An 18,616-nucleotide genomic window follows, 5' to 3' on the forward strand; every position below is an offset into this window, starting at 1 on the left:
ATAATATATTAAGTTTATTGGAAAGAGAAAATGTGTGGAAAAAAAATTATTGGTTAATTAAAATAAAGTTATAATATAAAAATAAGGTCCAAAAATACATTTTCTTAATTTATTGTTTTTTTTTCTTTCTAAAACGATAAGTAATTTGAAACAGATGAAATATTTATCTAAAAGGAAATGAGACATTAGATCCATAGGTCATGCATTCTTTAAAAATAGTATTAAACTATTTTTTTTAACCAAATCTATCATCCGCGCGCAATTGTAGACACTAATTCCGTCTAGATAACTAAGATCCATTTAAGGGGTTGACCTCTCATAACAAATGTTTATCCATACGCACGGACCAGAGAACTCATTTTCTTTTTAGTACTAATATAGTGTGACATAAGTAGTAGATGTTATATTCTCTTATATCAACTTTTTAGTCGAAGATTCGATATTTGACGGATGCATATGGAGATGCATTAGTTATACACAAAAAACTGTGATCTTTTGGTTTACAAACCTAGCATTTTTTTTTTTACTAAAATTTACAAAACTAGCTAGACAAACATCATTGCATATTTACATTGGAGGGAAAAAAAGGTTAGATATGCATTGAATACATTTCTTGATATTTATATTTTATGATTGTTTGCTTGGAAACCGTCATGTATGTATATAGAGGGACTAAATCCTCTCCAATAATATGAGAAGTCCAGTGAAATCTTAATCATTGAAAAAAATTAATATTAAAAAAGTAAAAGAGAAAATATATTTAAGGATGTCAGTTTTCATAAAAAAAATAAATAAATCACATTTTAATAACTATATACTAAAAATAAATTTACGTACATTAAACCATAGAACAATGCTATGCGATACGAACCACTAACCAACAAAATGGACGACAATGGAAAAAAGGAAACCATACAGATTTATAGTTATGCTGTTTTAGTGGTACACCAAATCTCTAATATATTAAAGTTAATCAATATAAAATACTTGTTGATGTGCGTGGAAGTGCAGCAATGGTGTTATGTGGTTGAAAACAACAAGAATTTTAGGAACTAGGAAATTCTTGAAGCAAGGATCTATTTAGTGGAGTCAAAGTTATCCGGTCGATATATTTAAAGTCATTCAATCAAGATCGAACATATTCAATTTTAATTTCAATTTTTATATAATAAAAAATTAAAAACTGTCTTAAAATCTCAATTAAAAACTGTCAAATCTTAATCAGATGATTCATAGATGACAATTGCATCAATCACTAACCGCATCTAATCCGTTTTCTTAAAGCAATGGCAGGCAACGATATATGTCTTGTATAAGCCACAGTTACATAAAAAAAAAGAATTCAATTTCTACCGTAACAAAATTTTTACCGTAACAAATGTTAATCTAGTTGGTAAAAATGCAATTCACCATAAACATAACGCTGAGTTTAAATATTGCTACCAATACATTTGTTGGACAATTTAACAATATTAATATGTAAGCAATTTTCAAACGTTGAGATTAACTTTAACCAATATATATACTCCAATTAACTAAAGAGTTTAATTGTTGTGCACCGTCGGTGTAATTTTTTTTATACATACATCCAATGACGCGTTGCCACATCATTTAATGAATGTGACACATCATGTGTTTTTAATTACAATACATGATGTGTCGGTATATTATTGGACGCATGCGCAAAATAACTTTACACCGACGGTGCATATAAATTAAATTCTTAACTAAACGCAAGTTTAAATGTGTACATTTAGATAAATAATGAGTTTAACGTTATCATAATTGCAATTTAGCAAAAACTACACTAAATTTCAATCATATCATCGCGGTTTTGTCAAATTCACCTTCAATCTAAATATTTCATTTAATAATTCTCGCAACTGCGATCGGAAGGGTGCTGAAATCACTTGATATCAGAACTGACCTCCGAACCAGATTCAACTGGCGGTGAAAAACAAAAAAAACAAAAATTATTTAATGATAGATGAATCATGTACGTGGTAGTGGTTGGTTTGGTACTAATGTACTATAGATTGCTTTGATTACTTTTGAACTAAGTCAAACAGACCCATGTGTTGGATTTTAGCATATTGATGATTCTTTTTGTAACAATTCTTTTTATAGTGGACTCTCCAGCTTTACCAACCAAAACCCCCATTCATGTCCACACTCATTTTAGAGTCATAGTCATAGCTTCCCTTCCCTTCCCATTCAGAATTGCTTTATTTTATTTTTCAAAGAATAGCTTACCATTTTGAAGACTTCAATGTTTTGACACATTGTTGAATAAGAATTGTGGTAAATATTTAAATGTAAAGCTTGTTGCAGCAAACTTAAAGAGTTTGGTCTAGTAGTTAAAGAAAAGTCTTGGATCTAGAAGGTCCTAGGTTCGAGTACCGCTAACACTCTAGGAGCCGAGGGAGAGATATAAATGTAATTACCTGCTCTAAGAAGTTTAAGATTTTCCCTGTCTTGGACTGTGACACCATCTTTCGCCCTAAATTCCACTGATTAAAAAAAAAAAGGTTGCAGTAAAATTCGAAAATTTGACTTTTTACATGCACAAATTGCAAGAGAAGTGAAATTGCCTTAACAATTAACAACAATGATTTCTATCTACCTTAACAACAAGCAAACCCAATAGAAAGACATGACTAATTAGTATAAGCCATTGAGCAAGTGATTAAAAAAAAAACAAAAAACCAATTTCAATATCTTATTGTAATCAGTGGACTAAAAAAATCCAATTATAAAAAATCTAATGATAAAAAAATTCCAAAATTAATTTAACAAAATTTGGAAGAAAAAAAAAACTGAAGAATCAGCACTCAGTTATTCTACTCAATCTATTCCTCATTATCATCATCATCTTCCTCTACCAATATCCTCTTGCATGCTTCATAGCACATGAAAGAGATTCCTGCAGCTGGAACCAACTTCATGCAGCTTGGTCCCAATCCTCTATACAAACCTTGGACACCTTCCTTCTCAAGTATGCATGCAAGTGCATGAATCACATTTTTGTAAACTATTCTTCCACTAAGTGCTCCCACTTGCATTTGCTTGCGAGCCACTTCAAGCGGGAAAGTAGCAGTGCTTGAAATAGCACCGGCCGCAGATCCTATCAAAAGGGTCTCAATGTTTCCAATCTTCTCTTGCTTAAAAACATTCTTGTACACTTTCCTTAGAGTGTCATAGGCAAAGTAATTGGTGGCAGAATATGGAATAACTCCAATGAGACTAGGAGCAAGGCCTCTGTAAAGTTCTGAAGCACCCTCTTCTCGAACGATTTTTACAAACGCATCAAGTAGACCGTTATAAACATCTCTCTGCGAAATTACCGATCCAGTTTAAATTTTGCGAAAGGATAAAAATGGTAATGTGTGAGCTTGTGTTGTTTTACAAGTATATACCTGGATGGTTAATCTAGTCTTGAGTAATTCTAGAGGATATGTGCAAATAGTTGAACTAACTCCAGCACAAGCACCTGCGATCAATGATGCAGGAACTGGGAATTTAGGCTTTTCACCAGGCTTTGATGAGAGGTTCTTGTTAACTGTATCATAAGCAAATAGCTGCAGAAAAAAGTGGCAATATATATTCAGATGCATCAAACAATGCCGGAGTTAAATCTATGCTCATAGCTTATTAAGCTACTGATCAAAGACAAAACAAAACGCATGAAAACAGATTTCTTGTCTAAACTTCTTCAGCAATGGAAGCTCTTCATACTAGATTAACTACTTATCATATATGTGATTCTGCAAATCAGTATTCTATAACTGAGTCAAACTATGGAAGCTCTTCATACTAGATTAACTTGGACAGCTAGTGACATGCCTAGAATGAAAAACATTGCATGGAGAAAACCAAAACATGTTATCAAAAACCATGACCATCAAAAGTAATATAGCTCCATTACTTATAAATAAACTGTTACCAACTTACGACACCTTATAGCCTATTTATTTTGAATTTGAGAAGAACCAAACAGTAAAAATGTTTTCGAATGTTCTTTTTACCAAAGGAATTTTTTCTTGCTTCCTGGAATCCCGTTCATAACCTCTCAACAGCTAAAACAAACGACCTATTAGGTAGCTAACCTAATGGAAAGATAACAACAGAGAAAACATGTAAGAGGTTGGTGAGCATGGAAATCATTTGATTGCATGATTTTGCTTGACATTAGTTAACAGGCGAATTTTTTTCTACTTAGGGTAAAAATAGGCTACATTTAATTGGGGGCAAGTTGCACATTGACCTAAATTGAAGGATCCTTAGATATAGATATCACCTACCAGACATCCCAAACCACCAGCAAAAGGAAAAATGAATATACAAGGAACTATTGCATGAAAATTCTTTATGAATATAAAACAAAAGTTGGCACTAAAAATGCAAAAAAAGTTAAAACGACTTAGGGATAGGTTTGCAAGCGAATAAAGTAAAACAAATTTGGCAGCAATAGAACTAACTATGTGTCCCAAAGATCATTCCATGAGAAGGGCAAAGCTACTTAACTTGATGTCCTTTTCAGTTAGGAGAATATGAATAATTCAATTGTTGAAAATGACAAGCAAATCTAGCAGCACGTTAGATACCATACCAGACCCCATATTTGCATTGTGGTTGATAAAATATAAATGACATCCAGATTTTATAATCTAAAACATCAATCTTGAGGCAAATTAGTCCTCGATTCATTATAACAGAGGGACTAATTTGTCCCAGATATGAAAATGTCATGGACTAATTTGGCTTTTATTTTTATCTGGGACTACATTGTCCTGTCAGAAATTTGTGAGGGACCAAAATGGGCCTTCACTCAAAATTTAACTAACAATTGCCCTTAACATAGACTCAATCTCTTAAACACTTGTTCTTTAGATTGAAAATATGAATGGTCCTCCTGAAATGCAAAAACAAACCAAGCCAATAGAAACAAATCCCTTGACATATAAAAAAACACAAACCAAATGATTTTTCAATAAATACAACACAGAGTTGTTAAAGAGCAGCGCAATGGCGCGCTACTGCATAGAGGAATTTAAACAAGTCAATACTCAATAGTGTTTTGTGATACGCAATTTAGTAGCCGCTATAGCAACACTATAACACTATTGTGCTGCAGAATTTCATCAAACCACTACTTTCCACAGTCCACAATTGACAACACTGATTAAATAAACAACCAAACGTACTGAAGAAATCAAATCAATGAACACTAAATCATTCAACAACAACATAGTATGAAACAAAAAATTAAAAACAAACATAAAACTATTATTACCTCAATAGCCTTGCTAGGTGCAACCCTTATGACATTAACAAAATTACCCCTAAACAACCCTTTCCATCCATCAGACTCCATGATATTCTTAAACACCTCACCAGTAGAATGACCACTACTTCCAACCATCAAATGAGTCCTAATAGTTTCCAAAGGTGCAACAGCAGTACGTGAAATAGCACCAGCAAAAGCACCACTAATCAACCTCCTTAAAGAAGGGTTTTTTACCTTAATCTTCAACTTTTTAAGACTACCCTTTTTCTTTCTCTTAACACCTTCCACTATTTCATCTTCCTCATCTTCATCAGGAACACCATCATGAATCTTAACTTTCCCTTCTGATTGTACATACCTAATGTACAACTCAGTGCAAGGAATCTTCACCCCATTGTTTCTTTTAGAAGATGAAGAATCAGATGAGTTTGGTTGTGGAATTCCACTACCAAAACCCATTCCCATTGAATTTTGACTCATGCTTGCAAATAAACCACCAATAGGGTACACCTGTTCTTCTTCATGATGATGACCCCATTGAGAACCTAAATTGGAGATTGAGAAAAAACCATCTTTTTTATCATCAAAGAGATTTTTTTTGGTGATTTGTTTCCAACCCATTAATCAAAAGCTTGTGAGAAACTAAACCCTTTTGGTGTTTCGATAAAAGGGTAGTGATGGAAAAAAAATGAATAAGATAATGTGACGGCGGAGAATGCGAGAGGAAAGGAAAAGGAATGTGTAGAGAGAGAGAGAAGAGGGTTGGTGGTGAATCTGTGCCTCTGTGACTCTCTCAAACAACACAATCTTCACAGTGTAGAATGAATTTATATAGTGAGGAACAAGATAGTAGAAACAAACGAGACGGTTCGGGTAATAAGTACGAAACGGTTCGGGTGATAAGATACGAGGTTGCTATATAACCTACAGTACATTAATAAAAATTAATTTATTCATTTTCTTTTGTAATAAAAAAAAAAGTTTAATTGTTATGCACCGTCAGTGTAAATATTTTTTACACGTGCATCCAATGACGCGTTGCCAAATCATTTAATAAATGTGACACATCATGTATTTTTAATTACCATACATGATGTGTCGGTATATTATTTGACGCATGTGCAAAATAACTTTAGACTGACGGTACATATAAATTAAATTAAAAAAAAAATGTTATTATAAAAAAAATTGGATTTAATTGATATGCACTGACGGTGTAAAATAATTTTACACCGTCAACCAATACCAACCATGTTTTCCGCCACATCACCTCACTTCACCCCCACTTTCTTGATATGACATGGCAAAATAATGGTTGTTTATTGGATGATGGTGTAAAACTATTTTACACCGTCAGTGCATATCAATTAAACTCAAAAAAATTATATATACAGTATGAGTGGTGCTATATGCACCGAAAAAATTGTACCGAATTTTTCCCGATACAAATAAAACAAGGAAATAAATAAAACAAAGAATGGAAACAGAACAACAACAAAACGCAGGAACACATAATCATGGCCTCAAGCTTTTGAATTTTTTATGATTTTTTATGAGATGGGTTTTGATGATTTGATGAATAGATTGATGGTGGAGGATTGGTTTGTAGTTGGTGGTTTGAATATGGTGTGGTGGAGGTTTGTGGTGATTTGAATATTGTGTTATGTGGTGAAGGTTGAAGATGGAAGATGATGGAGGGTTGGTTTTGTAATTGAAGATGGTTTGTGTTCTGGTAAAAACTCAAAGGGGGTTATATTATAGATTAAATGGTGTGATTACACTTGGTTCAATCCCAACAACCCTGGGAGTTTATAAGTCCGGAAAAAAAAGATCCCTTTACAGATGAAAATATGAAACTATTTATAGACCATTAAAGCCTTCTTCTCCAAGCTAGGGTTCCTACAAATCTGGTCTTCAGCGCCTTTTCCGGTGATGCAGCGTGAAAGTAGGAATAAAACCTTGGTCTCCAAGCCATGGCAGTTTCAAGGAGTTGGTTTCTTCATTCCTAAGTTAATCGCTAAGGCAGGGAAGGATGAAGATATTTTATTATCGTATGCAAATCCGTCTTATGGGCGTTATCCGTCATCACCTACCTCGCCAAGGCCTTATATCGCCAAATGGACGTTTAGAATTTAATTGTTTTGGGCCTGTTTCCTTTCTCATATTAATTGGGCTAGTTTGATTTTGCCTTTAAGCCCATTGCCCAGTCCAGTTTGGTTTGCTTTTCCGAGAGAGAGAGTGAGATAGGTCAACAAAAAACGATTATATCATTACCCAAGTCAGTCGATTTGCTTTGCGGAGAGAGAAGGTGAAATTAATTGGGACACGTCAGTCGGTAAGTTTCGGGAGTCACTTTTTCGGTACATATATCATTACCCATACAGTATATAGAAAGAATTTGATGTAGGAAGGTTGGCCGCGCCAGATTGAAGATCAAGTGGTGCGCAAGAAAGGTTCACTTGAAAAATAGTGAAGATTTAATTTTATTATATTTTAGAAAGATTTAGTGAAGATTTAATTTTATATTTTAACTAGATTTATTATTTTTATATTTTAGCAAAATTTATTATTTTTATTTAGCTAGGTTTGTTATTTTTATTTTTATAGTCTTTTAGAAGATTTGTTATTTTTATTTTTCCCTACTATTTAAACTAAATTATTTTAGCCTTGAAAGACAACTTTTTGATTTAATAAAAAATACAGAGATTTTTCTCAAATTTAGTTGATTCCAAATTACTCCTTCTTGTGGATTCCGGAATTCTAGTGAATTCTAGATTAGTTACTCTTTCTGGTGCATTCCGAAAATCTGGTGGATTCCAGTGCCTCATCTGACAGGTTTGTCGCTTGCGAACCTGTTTTATTATAGGATTAACGTTTGCTTTTTCCTTCACGCTTCCGTATTGCGTCAGAATTGGAGGATTTTTTTTAGGTATATTGTTATCTTATTTTACTTTTATTTTTAAGATATTTTTATTATTTAATTACATTTTTTCATAGATAAGATTCACTATATATATGTTAGGTAAAAAGGAATAACAAACTTATTATTAAAAAAAATAACAAACTACTAATTATTCATCTCATTTTTTATTTACTTTTCCTTCTTTTAACTTGTTTCCTCTATTTTTTTTCCATCAATCAAACAAAGTGTAACCAATATAAGTTGTCACGATTTATTTTTTTTCATAGACTAAAATTTGCTTTTAGGGACAAAGTTAGGTCTTAGTTTTTTTTATGAACTAAAAAATTGACACTTTTAACAAAATAAACTTTTAAATATAGCTGACTAATAATCTATTTAAATTTTAAAACAAGAAGTCTTGTATAGACACAAATATAAATGTATGGTGTTTGGGCGTGCGCGCGTACAGATAGATAATATTCATATTATTTATTTATTTTAAAATACTCATTATTAATTTCCTTTATCTTCTTTCTTCATTCATGTGAATGTGCCTAAACACTATTCATTTGTATTTGTGCTCACTGCTCATATTCGACTTTCTCTTAAAACAGAGGAAGTCATGCATAAGCACAAATACAAATGTATACTGTTTAGGCGCACAAACATAAATATTCACATTATTTATTTATGGGGATCAATCCATGAGTGAGAGAAAATATGGGGATCAATTCATGAGTGGGAGAAAATATGAGGACCAAAATTGTAATTAAGACTATAAATAAAAATAAAAATATGACATGAGATTAAATTTTACCTAGAGATATCGATATCCATTAATATAAGTCAGGTATTCCCCACATGAAAATCACTCATTTTCCTCTTATTTTCTTAGATGAATTAATGTTAGCTTTTTTTGGTGCATGTTATGCGACTTAAGAGACTTTTGGTAATCCAATTTTACAAAGTGTTTTATTTTTTGTGTATCAGTTTTTAAAACTGAAAAAGTAAAACATGTTCAAGGAGTTTTGCTTTTTTCTTCTTAAAAACAGTTTTCTAAAACACATATAAAACACATTTTAAAAACTAAAAACCAAAATTATTTCGGATAGTGCTAGTTTTGCTTTACTGGTATTTCTACCATGATGAAAAATAAATCAATTATTAACTTAAAGGCGCTGTTGTACTTTAAAATAAGACAATAACTACATTAGCTTATTTGATCCAACTTATTTTTTGACAATAAAATCTAACAGTTAGCACTTGAAAAATTAATTTTATTGATACATTGTCATTGTGAAGAACCAAAAGATCAATAATTTGCTTCTGTTTTCTTAAACTAGACTACTGTTTCATTTTACAACTTATCACAATCTAAGCCAATCACCATAGTGAGAAGAAAGTGGCAATCAGTACACAAACATGTATGGGAACAATATCTTATGATATGATACAACTGTAAACATTTCATAAGTCACTTTTTGCTTGTCTTTAAAATTACACACCAATTTGACAAAATGACAGGAATTATTATTTAACTTGATCAATCATAAGTTCATAACAGCTAACAACTACTCAGATAAGATTGGATCTTTGAGCATCTGTACATTAATAACTTTCTCAAAAATACAATTTATTTGAGTAAAAAAGATACAATTTATCATGCATCGCTGCATTATTTAAGATAGCTGTAGTGAATAAACAAATTCAGTAGTCAATACTAATATCCATTAGCTTGATCACTTGTATACTTGTGCTTATTGCTGATAATAAGTATTCATTGTCTGAATATCTACATCAAGTGTATAAAAGTCTATTTGGCATCAGAAAATAATTTTCTTAGTAGAATAGAAAAGAAAAGCTTACTTTCAATTTAATGATGACTCGGACAGTAAGCCGTCACAATTTTTTTTTGAATTTTTTTATGTTGCCTCTGAAAATAAGGGTGGACATTACCGACTCCATCCAAGTATAATGGAGTTTGCATTTCAATCAGGCGCGAGACCTACAATAAAAAATCAATGTTAATACATTATTCTTAGTTGATCTTTAAAAGCTCTAGAGCAATGTAAGAATTTAGGACACAGATACAACACATTGAGAACTGAGTCTGTCAGAAATTTAGTTTACAAGTTAAGTTACAATCGAAATTAATCAGCTTCATAATGTAGTAATGATAACTGCATAGATTTTATCTTCACAAATCCTTTACAAACACGTAAGCGAGCCTTTGGATAACACCACAGTTCTGCAGTAAAAAAAATTAAGGCCCAAAAAGAGTCTGTCAAAGTATCATTACTCTCTATCATAAACTCGACACAGTAGATTGTGAAGAATATGACATGTAAAATCTGTTGTTTATCATGAAATATCAGAATCTAGTACTATATGTTAAACTCGCCAGAATGTAGAAAACATGTATGGGAAATAAATACATGAAATTCATTATGAAATGGCACTTCAGTACTTGCAGTGAGGAAAAAGAAACACTACAGGAAATCATTTCAGCATAATTTTATATAATGGTTTTGTAACTTTTGTTGCACAACTAGAATTCGGAAATGGTAAATACTCACAGCTCTCTGAAAAGTAAACAGCTCTTCCTGACCAGATAGTATGGATGTGATGCCAACAGGGGTACCTCCTGTGCCCACGTTGCCTTCTGCTAAGACATCCCGGCGAAGTTTCCCGCCTTCAGCCTCTGTTTCAAACTGGAAACTGGAACCGAAAAAAGAGTGAGGAGGTTCAGTTACCAATGCTTCATTTAATAAAAAGACCACTAAATTTCCATCAAAAGCAAATCTGACAGTCAGTGTTGGACTTGGTTAATACATCATTAGGAATAGGAGAAACTTCTTACGATAAAAAGAATGTCAGTCCAAAGAACAAGGGTGTTCACGGGTCGGCTTGGTCAGTTTTGGCCAAACCTGCAACCCGACCCAATCAAGTTTCATTGGTTTGAGTTGGGTGATCAGGTTGAACGGGTCACCTAAGCCCATGAACACCCCCCCTAGTGAGACTTGCCCCTGTCTCTATGCATGCGGGGAAGAACAACTGACTAGTTTATTCTTCTCTGAGAGATCAATGAGATTTTGATTGGGGGTAAGCTGACGAAGGCTCTTATAGATCGATATGGGGTACAAGTACAATAAAATACTTTTGAATAATTAGAAGAGTTAAGACAGATTGGTACAACAGAAGCATATATATAGGCTTTTGAGTTGATTTCCTTCAAACTACTAAAACTACCTAAACAGAAACTTGTGGGAAATTTCATGAGTGGACTTCTAGCATCTATAAAAGAGAGATCTGCACTCTACACCCTCAAAATAGAGTGCAGTGGCTCTAAGACTGGTAGGAAAGTTGACCCACCAAACTTGTGAGTTTGTGTGCTCTTTGTATGAAGTTTAATAAAGTTTCTGTTTTAAACTTATCAAAGACTCATTCTCCAAACAATGTTTCTGAACCCTCCCAACATCTTTCCCTATTTAACTACTGATCTTTACAGAATTTACATCTCGATAACAACTCTGTATAGTCTAAACATCTCTAACTGTTCAATATTCTTAGAACTTACACCTTCCAAGTCCTATATCTTTATCTATCTAGGCCTAACATGGTTCGTTGAGGAAACAAATATCCATGATAGTAAGTTTTTACACTAATTTATTTTAAAACAAGTTTGTCAAACAACAACATCAACAAAAAATCTAGAATTGGGAATGTAATGTAAATGTTTCTTGTGGGGAACCACCCAGCTACAAGGCATACCAAGCATCACAATCAACCACCAGAATATATTGACAGTAAAGTAATAAAAAAGGTAAATAAAATTATCACATCACCACTTTAGCATATCCAAAGCATTTATACTATGTAATCCAAAAGCTTTCCATGCAACATAAATCTCATACAAACAGACCAAATTACCTCTCCAAGTCAAAAAGTGTGCCCTCCTCAGTTCCTTGAAATAAATCGTCAATTGAAGAGGATGCCAAGCAACATAGACAAGAATGATGATTGTATAACTCGTCAATAAGAGTGATAAATCTCCGTGCCTGAAAAGTAGAAAATGTTTTTTTTGCTCAAAATAAGATAGGGAAGTCTAGAAAGAGAAGTGTATTAAATTGTAATGCCATGGCTGATGCATAAAAATTTCAAGCATTGCATTTGAGGAATAACTTAGGAAATGTAGGGTGTCAAAAAAAAAACTTAGGAAATGTAGGCACAATGTAGATGCAGAGCAAGAAAGAGAGTTTTTAACCCACAATTTGTGTTCTTAAAATACATTAGGCAGTTATGAACACATCTGAGGTCAACGTAATCTATTTTAACTAATACCTTGTCACGAATGCGCATACTCATCACTGGAATATCAGATATGAAAACAGTATGATAGTTTTCCGCTACTGCAATATAATCTGCTGCACCCAACTGAAAATCAAAACAGTTAGAGAGAGGGAGAGAGCTTAATTCCAGATAGCCCAAAATATATATATATTTTTGACAGAATAGCCCAAAATATCATCTTTAGCTACTTTTACCGCAACGGCAACACTAAGGAATGAGTCTATTGTTGTTATGATAAATAAATTATATATAGGATACCTAAAATAGAATATTTGCATATAAAATACATATCATTTATGCGGCTTGACCAGTGATCCACTGATTTTATTAGTGACCCGTCAATCCAATATCCTGACAGAGCCGAGGACCAGTCCAAGTCTAATAACACTGCCTAAAACATTATCAAACTTAGAACTCAAATTTGTTTCCAACTGTTGAAGTTATGGGGTTTATACAAAAGAAGGAGAAGTGAAAGAACACAGATTTCCAAAATATGATTGAGGTGTAAGACATTTATGATTAATTTAATACAAAAGCCAAACAAATAAGAGTGGAGACAGATGCTTTGTCGGACAGTGGCCGTGGTGGATAGAAAAAAGGGATAGCATGTGGGTGTATGGTAGGATGATAAGAATAGAGTGTATATAAGGATATTTGACTCAACATATTTAAAATATTTCAAACCCATCTTCTACCCCCTCCAAATCTCCTAATGTTGGAGGGGAATGAAAATTGACAGAGGAGGAATTTTGCTTCTCTTAATTTCCACCCCTCCATTTCCCCCTGGCCGAACGATACGTAACTATATTTGCTAGGAGAAAATACTTTAAACAGCAACCAAACAAAACGAAAAAACATACCGGCCGACCACAGAGATAGTCAAATGTAAAGCGAGCAACTCCCCCACAACTTTCAGGAACCTCAAGTGTCCTGTCACAAAGAAATAATATGATTCATGTTTATTATGCATACTTGTTTGTCAGCATTAAATATAAATGGGATACCTATATATACCTTCCAAACATCACTGAGATGGTGTCGGGGATTATTTTTCCTCCAAATGTGCCTGTTGCATTGTGCCACTTTTTCTCAAATTCATTGATTGTTTCCCTTTCAATAGGCCACAAATAGTTTACCTGCATATCTATACCCACTTAAATTCACATATGTTTAAACTCTAATAGACATAATATGATGTTCTGTTAACGTGCCATTGTTAGACTACACTGTGCATGGATAGACAAACTGTAGCTGGCTTTTCGCAAGTGTTTCATGAATGAATTTTGTTCAAAAACAAAGAAGTATACAATAGAAGAAAGAGTTTCTCAATAGATGTCAAGCATTGAAGTAGAAGAACTTTGGTTGCACAAATTTTGTAATGTTCAGCATCATAATAACTTTGTAATTGACAAAGAAGCCGCATTTACATTGAATTGGTATTTCATAAATTGGATGAAGTTATATGCATTGTTTTGATTTACTGAACTGTTAATGCAAAGTAACTTTTAATGATCATTTTTTGTATTGGTGTACCTAACTAACAAGAGCCGCAATCAACAACCATGGCCCATGTTAACATACCCTTAAGAAAATCAAACCCAACCATTATCAAAAGTCAATATGACATGGGCAACATCAGAAATGAGATGAATTTATTGACAAACAATTAAAGATATTGGATCATTGGATGTGTCCCTAAATTAAAAATGCACACATTTTCACTGTCAGAAATGAAGATTTTGCTTTTCCCTTGATAGTTAATACAAAGCCGAAAGCTAACAACCCAAGCTATTGATTATTTCCCCTCTATTGCTTATGTACCAAGCTATCGATTTAGAAATTTTAGTAACTTCAGTAACTATATTGTAAATTATGTTATATAAGAAATCAATGACCATAATAATATAATATAGTGCAACCAAATACAATTCCAAGAGATACATATTATAAAAATTAATCAGTTTAGGAAAAAATATCCAAATTATAGTTGGATGTTTCACTATTTTTATGGCTGATCAAACACCAGAACTAATCTACTACGAAATATACTGACATCACATTTGTGTGTATAAGAAAGCAATGACCAAGCAAAACTGCAAATACAATTGCTAGAAATGCATATATTACAAAGTTATTTGAGGAAAAATAGATCAAATTATCGTTGGATATAATTCTACTGCTACTATGGTTGATAAAAAAATTCTATCACTAAGAAATATACTGGCATCACATGTTGACATAGATATATATTGATAGTTTAGATAAATGTAATGAAAGGCAGATTAGCTCTCACCCGGTTTACTGATCTTTGTGCAATAAAACGGCGGTAGTCAATTTCACTGCCTACCAACACTGTCTCACAATGCTTTTCCAAATTGGAGAGAAGGTTTTGGAAGAATTCCGGTACCATACCAGCCTGCACAAAAAAACATATTTTAAGAAATATCAGGCCCTTTTCCAATTGGTCTACACTCTAGATCCTCCAAAAAGTAAATCATCAGGGATGTCATCAGTGTGTTTACCAACCCCCTGCAGCATAATTGAGTAAAAAGGGAAAATGATAACACATCAAGTAAAAAGATTAACTAATAAAGAACACACCTCATTCAAATCCTTAGGTGCTCGATTACTTGTAGCCACAATAATAGTTCCACTACTCAACAATCTGCTTAGAATTCCAGATAAAGCCACAATAGCAAATACATCAACAGTCTGAAATAAAGAGCATCAAAATTAAAGTCGCAATCTTCATCAGTGGTGGATCTTAGTAGGGACTGGGGAGACTATGTGACATCTTTTAATAATTTACACCTCGCCGCAGTGGCAAGCTATGTGAAGCTCTGTCGCTGATCTTCATTACAAGCTAAAGTAAGAACGAAAAAAAGTGACATGATACAGAGGAAGCTCAGCAATCATGTTAATAATAAGCCAAGGAGGGACAGCAAAAACAGATGCAACTCAAACTTATGACAGAGGTGTTCAAAGCATACATTGAGTTTCCACCAGATAATATGATTTGGAACTTAAGTAAAGATATAGGTGGGAAAATATTTCTAACCAAAAAATCTGATGAAATAACACATACTAAAATAGAGTAATAGACCACGGAAGTGACACAAAATGCACACATTTCCATAAAATCTTTCGAAATGAATCATGAAAAACTGCTCCAAATGGGAAGGATGCGCCCAGTATTCACCGAAAACACAAAAAGATTACTAAATAAGAGATTATTCCTCAAGTGTTAAATCAGAATTGATGAATAGGGGTATGTAAATCTATAATTTAGTATACAAATATGGGGAACACATTATAACAGTCTAATAATTTTTCTTTACCTGTATCTCATCAAAGCACAAAATGTTAGCTCCCTTTTCGTCCCCTTCTCGATCCAGAAAAAACTTATCTGCTACAGCTGGAAGAATGTTTTTCATCTGTACCTCTTGCTTGTATCTTTCTTCTGCAGCCAGCCACTCTTTAGCTTTAGTGTCAAAGGGAAGATTCATAATCCAACCAGCAATGCCCGACTGCAAAGGCTTCTCTTCCATTTGTTTCTTCCATATCTTGTGCATATGTTCATTTATTCTAAGCATGGCCTGCACATGAATAGAAAAAGTATAAGTCTATCTATCACTTTCAGCACTATGTTGATGATCTTGCTATAGGAAGATGTTACATATATTCCAGAAAATAACATCGATGAAATCTAAGTCACTATATTTTTTTATAAGCGACATATTTGTCATTATGACTATAAGTATTCAGGTTATGCATATAAACATAATAAAAGACTCACCTCGTGAAAGTGATACCTTCTTCGATGTTTAACTATTCCTTCAGTGGCACTATAAAACATGTCCATCAGCATTGTCTTCCCTTCAGCATTAAAAATGTGAGCAAAATATTAGAAAAGAAACTCTGACAAGTGGCATAAATAAAGCAACAAGAAACTTTAAGCAAAAGCATAATTAGAAATTGAATCAGGCCATTGTAAGTTAGTATTACTGGTAAACATAAACATTGAACAAAGAAGAAAAGAGTAAATTATACTCCTCTACTATTTTTTTTGTTGAAACTTATACTACTCTACTTTGAGAGCTGCTTAAACTACATTTCGCTCCTCTCTATTTATAAAAATTACACTTCACTCCCTTAAGAGTTGAAATGTATCATACTTTAGCTCGTTTTAACGTAAACACGTCTCCCATAAGGAGCAGTGACTTGTGACAAATTATGAATATGTCATTCTTTTTTACAATTTTCAATACAGTAACAATTAATTTTGAACGTTTTGTTGAGTTTATAACTTATGAAATTGAAATTAACTTTTTACGTCTCCTACTACTAGCTTTGAGACTTACCCAAAATTTTCATTTTTTTCAAGTCTCAGTTGATAATAGAGGTTCAAAGCAAGATGTCAATAATGAAGAGTGACTCATTCATCTTCTAAGAAAAGGGAGTGTGATTTTTCAAATTAGAGGAAAGGATAGTGTGAATTTAACCACCTTAAGGATGGAGAAGATAATTTACCCAAAAGAAAAACAAAAGAAGGTAAATACCACTGCCCACATTGCCATATATGTAAAGTCCTTTGGGAGCTGGAGGAGCAGTTGGTCGGCGACCAACTAGTGAATCCAACTTCTTCTCACGTTTAAGATACGACACCCATTTTCCTACCCCTGGATCCACATTATCTGGCCTCTTCCTAAGTATTAACAAACAAATAAATACAAATCACATTTAGCTTTTTATACAATGTACCTAAACAAAACAAAATTGGCATCAAGGAAACACAAGCTGAATTCAAAAGCACTATTTTCACTCAAAAATTTCTCATAATCATAATCAGCAAAAAATATACAAGTTGAAGCATCTAATTTAATCAAAATCACTTAATTTTTTTTTTTGAAGAAGCTAAATTAGCCCACCCTAATTGGTATCGAACTTGAGACCTTAAGGAAGAGCACACTCCGTCCCAAGCTAAAATCACTTAAAATTGACTCAAAATACACAATTTTAAGCAACTAGTGAAATCAAAATCACTTAAAACTGAGTCAAAATTCACCTAGAGTTCGTCGTCCATCTTTCAGTGATTTTATTATTCAAACGCCTCCACCAATCCTCGACGTTCTGTTGCTTCTCAACTTCCTCGGTAAGAATCCTCCGCCGCTCGTTCTCCCTACTGTTCTCCCATTTAGATAAATTAACCTACCAAATAAATACAAGGACCAATTCAAACACACTAAAAAAAATGCACAAACAAATGAAGAAAATGATGAATTAAAAATCTCTAATTGATTAAGTTTTTTACATGATACTCTTCCATTTGTCTCTCATAATTCTCCAACCTTGCTAACAAATTCTGAAGCTCTGTAGCAACAGTTTCTTGGTAAGGATCATGTTGCAACTTTCCTTGATTAACAAGATTTTTGTACTGTACAAGCGGTCCTGGAGCGAAGAAAAAGAGAATTTTGAGAAATAATTGAATAAAGTGAAAGTGAAATTGTGAATGGTGAATTGAACCTGGACGGTTATGGTTGAGAATGCGTGATGGATCGGAGCAGTAATAACGAGACGCAGTGAAGCGGAAGTTGGAGGTTGGGAATGGTGAATTGAAGAGAAGATTCCATATTCTTCTTCTCATTGTTTCTGCGTTTTTTGAATCCTTAAAAACTTCGTCTTCACTGTTGCATTACTTAATTGGTTTATTTTCTTGAATGAATGAATGAATGAATGAAATGTGATCGATGATGATTCACAAACAAGAGTTGGAAATTGAAAACAAAAGTTAGATGGAGAGAGTGACGTGGATGCTCCATTAACCACCAAATCAAACAAAATTCAATAACCCACATATTTAAGACACGCTGCTTCTTCTTTTTGGTTGTCAACAACACATTGAGCTTATGAGCTCATATGAATTATGAAAATGATAAAAACAAAATCCATATGTTTTAATGAGCTTTTAACTTATTTTGATAAGTGATTAGCTTATGACTTATCAAATTTTTAAAAAATAAATATTAAATAAACATATTTTTTTTACGTCATTTCATATTTATAAGCTAGATCAACTG

General features: G+C 33.1%; 2 protein-coding genes across 4 annotated transcripts; both read right to left on the minus strand.

Annotated features, from left to right (window-relative positions):
- Positions 1-2,700: 2,700 nt before the first annotated feature.
- Positions 2,701-6,110, minus strand: LOC123915112 (adenine nucleotide transporter BT1, chloroplastic/mitochondrial-like). Its single transcript, XM_045966264.1, has 3 exons — positions 5,294-6,110; positions 3,417-3,578; positions 2,701-3,332 (listed from the first exon to the last, which is right to left on the minus strand). Exons 1-3 carry the CDS (start codon positions 5,906-5,908, stop codon positions 2,850-2,852), a joined length of 1,260 nt encoding a protein of 419 aa, XP_045822220.1. The 5' UTR covers positions 5,909-6,110; the 3' UTR covers positions 2,701-2,849.
- Positions 6,111-9,629: 3,519 nt separating this feature from the next.
- LOC123915120 (putative ATPase N2B) lies at positions 9,630-18,474 on the minus strand. Of its 3 annotated transcripts, none has more exons than XM_045966282.1 (15): positions 18,063-18,474; positions 17,851-17,987; positions 17,605-17,747; positions 17,099-17,244; positions 16,336-16,415; positions 15,878-16,135; positions 15,141-15,251; positions 14,833-14,955; positions 13,554-13,675; positions 13,400-13,469; positions 12,531-12,623; positions 12,120-12,247; positions 10,766-10,907; positions 10,056-10,194; positions 9,630-9,952 (listed from the first exon to the last, which is right to left on the minus strand). In XM_045966282.1, the coding sequence occupies exons 1-14, from the start codon at positions 18,181-18,183 to the stop codon at positions 10,063-10,065; spliced, it is 1,806 nt and encodes a 601-aa protein (XP_045822238.1). In that variant the 5' UTR covers positions 18,184-18,474; the 3' UTR covers positions 9,630-9,952; positions 10,056-10,062. The 3 variants fall into 3 exon arrangements, with proteins under 3 accessions (XP_045822238.1, XP_045822231.1, XP_045822226.1); XM_045966275.1 differs by having other exon boundaries at positions 9,630-9,981; XM_045966270.1 differs by having other exon boundaries at positions 9,630-10,194.
- Positions 18,475-18,616: the final 142 nt, after the last annotated feature.

Source organism: Trifolium pratense, linkage group LG1 (genome assembly GCF_020283565.1).
Source record: "Trifolium pratense cultivar HEN17-A07 linkage group LG1, ARS_RC_1.1, whole genome shotgun sequence".
Lineage (NCBI taxonomy): Eukaryota > Viridiplantae > Streptophyta > Magnoliopsida > Fabales > Fabaceae > Trifolium > Trifolium pratense.

What these genes read in the sequence shown, in the direction of transcription:
- LOC123915120 (XM_045966282.1), bottom strand. Translation starts at nt 18,183, where the DNA reads ATGAGAAGAAGAATATGGAATCTTCTCTTCAATTCACCATTCCCAACC. An exon ending in ATATGGCAATGTGGGCAGTG is followed by an intron (nt 16,416 to 17,098) that starts GTATTTACCTTC and finishes TTAATGCTGAAG; the next exon opens with GGAAGACAATGCTGATGGAC. An exon ending in GTATGCGCATTCGTGACAAG is followed by an intron (nt 12,248 to 12,530) that starts GTATTAGTTAAA and finishes TCTACTTTTCAG; the next exon opens with GCACGGAGATTTATCACTCT.
- LOC123915112 (XM_045966264.1), bottom strand. Translation starts at nt 5,908, where the DNA reads ATGGGTTGGAAACAAATCACCAAAAAAAATCTCTTTGATGATAAAAAA. An exon ending in CACCTAGCAAGGCTATTGAG is followed by an intron (nt 3,579 to 5,293) that starts GTAATAATAGTT and finishes TTTTTTCTGCAG; the next exon opens with CTATTTGCTTATGATACAGT. An exon ending in AGACTAGATTAACCATCCAG is followed by an intron (nt 3,333 to 3,416) that starts GTATATACTTGT and finishes GTAATTTCGCAG; the next exon opens with AGAGATGTTTATAACGGTCT.